Below are 1,446 nucleotides of genomic sequence, written 5' to 3' on the forward strand. Positions count from 1 at the left end.
GGGCTGGTCCCGCGGAGCGGAGGGCGGGGGGCCTCGGGCGCTCGCCGGAGCACAGGACTCCCCCGCTCCCGGCTCGGCGGCTCTTGATGGCGTCTCACCAGCAGACCCGGATCCAAGCCTACCTGGAGAGGAACAAGATCGGGCCCCTGTTCGAGGTAGGCGGCCACGGCGGGGCGCAGGTCACTCCCAGGCATCCTCCCGGCGCGCACCTGCCCCCGGGTCCCGGGCAGGCGGTGCGCTCGGGCAGGGGGTGCCCGGCTGCCGGGGGTCGTTGGGCCGGGGGAAGCTCCCGAGCCGTCCCACGGGGGGGTCGGTGCCAGCCTCGTGCCCGGCAGGAGGACCCGGAGCCCGGGGAATGCGGATCGCCAGCCCGGGAAAGCGCCCCTCCTCCGCCGGGCACGCGGGAGCGGCTCCATCCTCCCTCCCCCTTGATCCGGCTCGGCCAGGATCTGCTCGCCCACAGGCTGTCCCCATCGGGCTGTAGGCGCTCCTCGCTCTCGCCACAACCCACAGGACCGCAGCCCGTGCGCGGGGACACCTCCCGCTACAGCGCCGAGAGGTACTAGAGCCGCCCTGGCGGCTTCCTTCGCCGCCTGAGCATAATGTCACCCCACGACTCGGACTTCCCGGCGTAGTTAGTGTCCACCCCACCGCCAGAGAGATCTGTGTCTCCGTTTTACTTCTCCGTAACCAGGCGAACTTCCTACGAAGCACCACTACGGGGGGTGGGAGAGAGTTTGAATTCCTTCTTCCCAAGTAATTGTTTTGGTGGCATCTGCCAACCATAATTAACAATAAATACATAAATGAATAAAAATAACAGGACATTCACATTTTTGGTAGAAAACATGTTGTTGAGGGACCGTTGTGAGGTCTTGTAGGGGATTGAGGCTGTTATGATGGATTAAATTGCCTCAAATGTAGAGGGTGAGAAAGAGAGAGATTTTTATTTTAGAACAAACAGGCCTTTTTAACATTACAATTCAAAGTAGGTGCTAATGCAATCTGTATGTCTAGCTTGTTACAGAAAATAAGGCACACTTAGGTGCTTCTAGAACATAAGACATATTTGCAGTTGAATTTTGATGAAATGCTGCTTTTTTATAAAGATAATTAACGGGAACCCAACTCCTCCCGGGTAGTCAGGTGCCAAATTCCTGTTTATTTCATGGAAGTTAGGCACCTAAATATAATACTCTTTAGGATCTGGGTCTGGGCAACTATCAGAACACTTCTTGTTGAATATTTCCAAATCAACCTGCTCTTTTATACTCTTAAAATTCTACCAGCAAACAAATCTACTTGGCATAATTTTGTTGAATGTAGCTTACTGTCTCATAACCTGGTTTTTCAGGCCTGTAAGACGCTCATTTCTGTTGAACAGAGCAGTTTGCAGTCAAGAAGGGGCATGTGTAGATGAAATGGGGGCCCTAAATTGAAGCAGTG

The 1,446-nt window shown here is 54.6% G+C and overlaps 1 protein-coding gene across 5 annotated transcripts in view; it reads left to right on the plus strand.

Annotated features, from left to right (window-relative positions):
* The first annotated feature begins 10 nt into the window (after positions 1–10).
* CUNH8orf34 (chromosome unknown C8orf34 homolog) overlaps positions 11–1,446 on the plus strand; it is a 418,058-nt gene continuing 416,622 nt past the window's right edge. For 3 of the 5 annotated variants that reach the window (XM_019527768.1, XM_019527771.1, XM_019527772.1), the window contains exon 1: positions 11–155. In XM_019527768.1, the coding sequence (XP_019383313.1) occupies positions 87–155 (69 nt within the window). In that variant the 5' untranslated portion in view covers positions 11–86. The remainder of the gene's footprint in view (positions 156–1,446) is intronic. The other 2 variants (XM_019527769.1, XM_019527770.1) reach the window with 2 other exon arrangements.

The sequence above is a fragment of the Gavialis gangeticus genome, unplaced genomic scaffold (assembly GCF_001723915.1).
Source record: "Gavialis gangeticus isolate Ggan-Ray unplaced genomic scaffold, GavGan_comp1, whole genome shotgun sequence".
NCBI lineage: Eukaryota > Metazoa > Chordata > Crocodylia > Gavialidae > Gavialis > Gavialis gangeticus.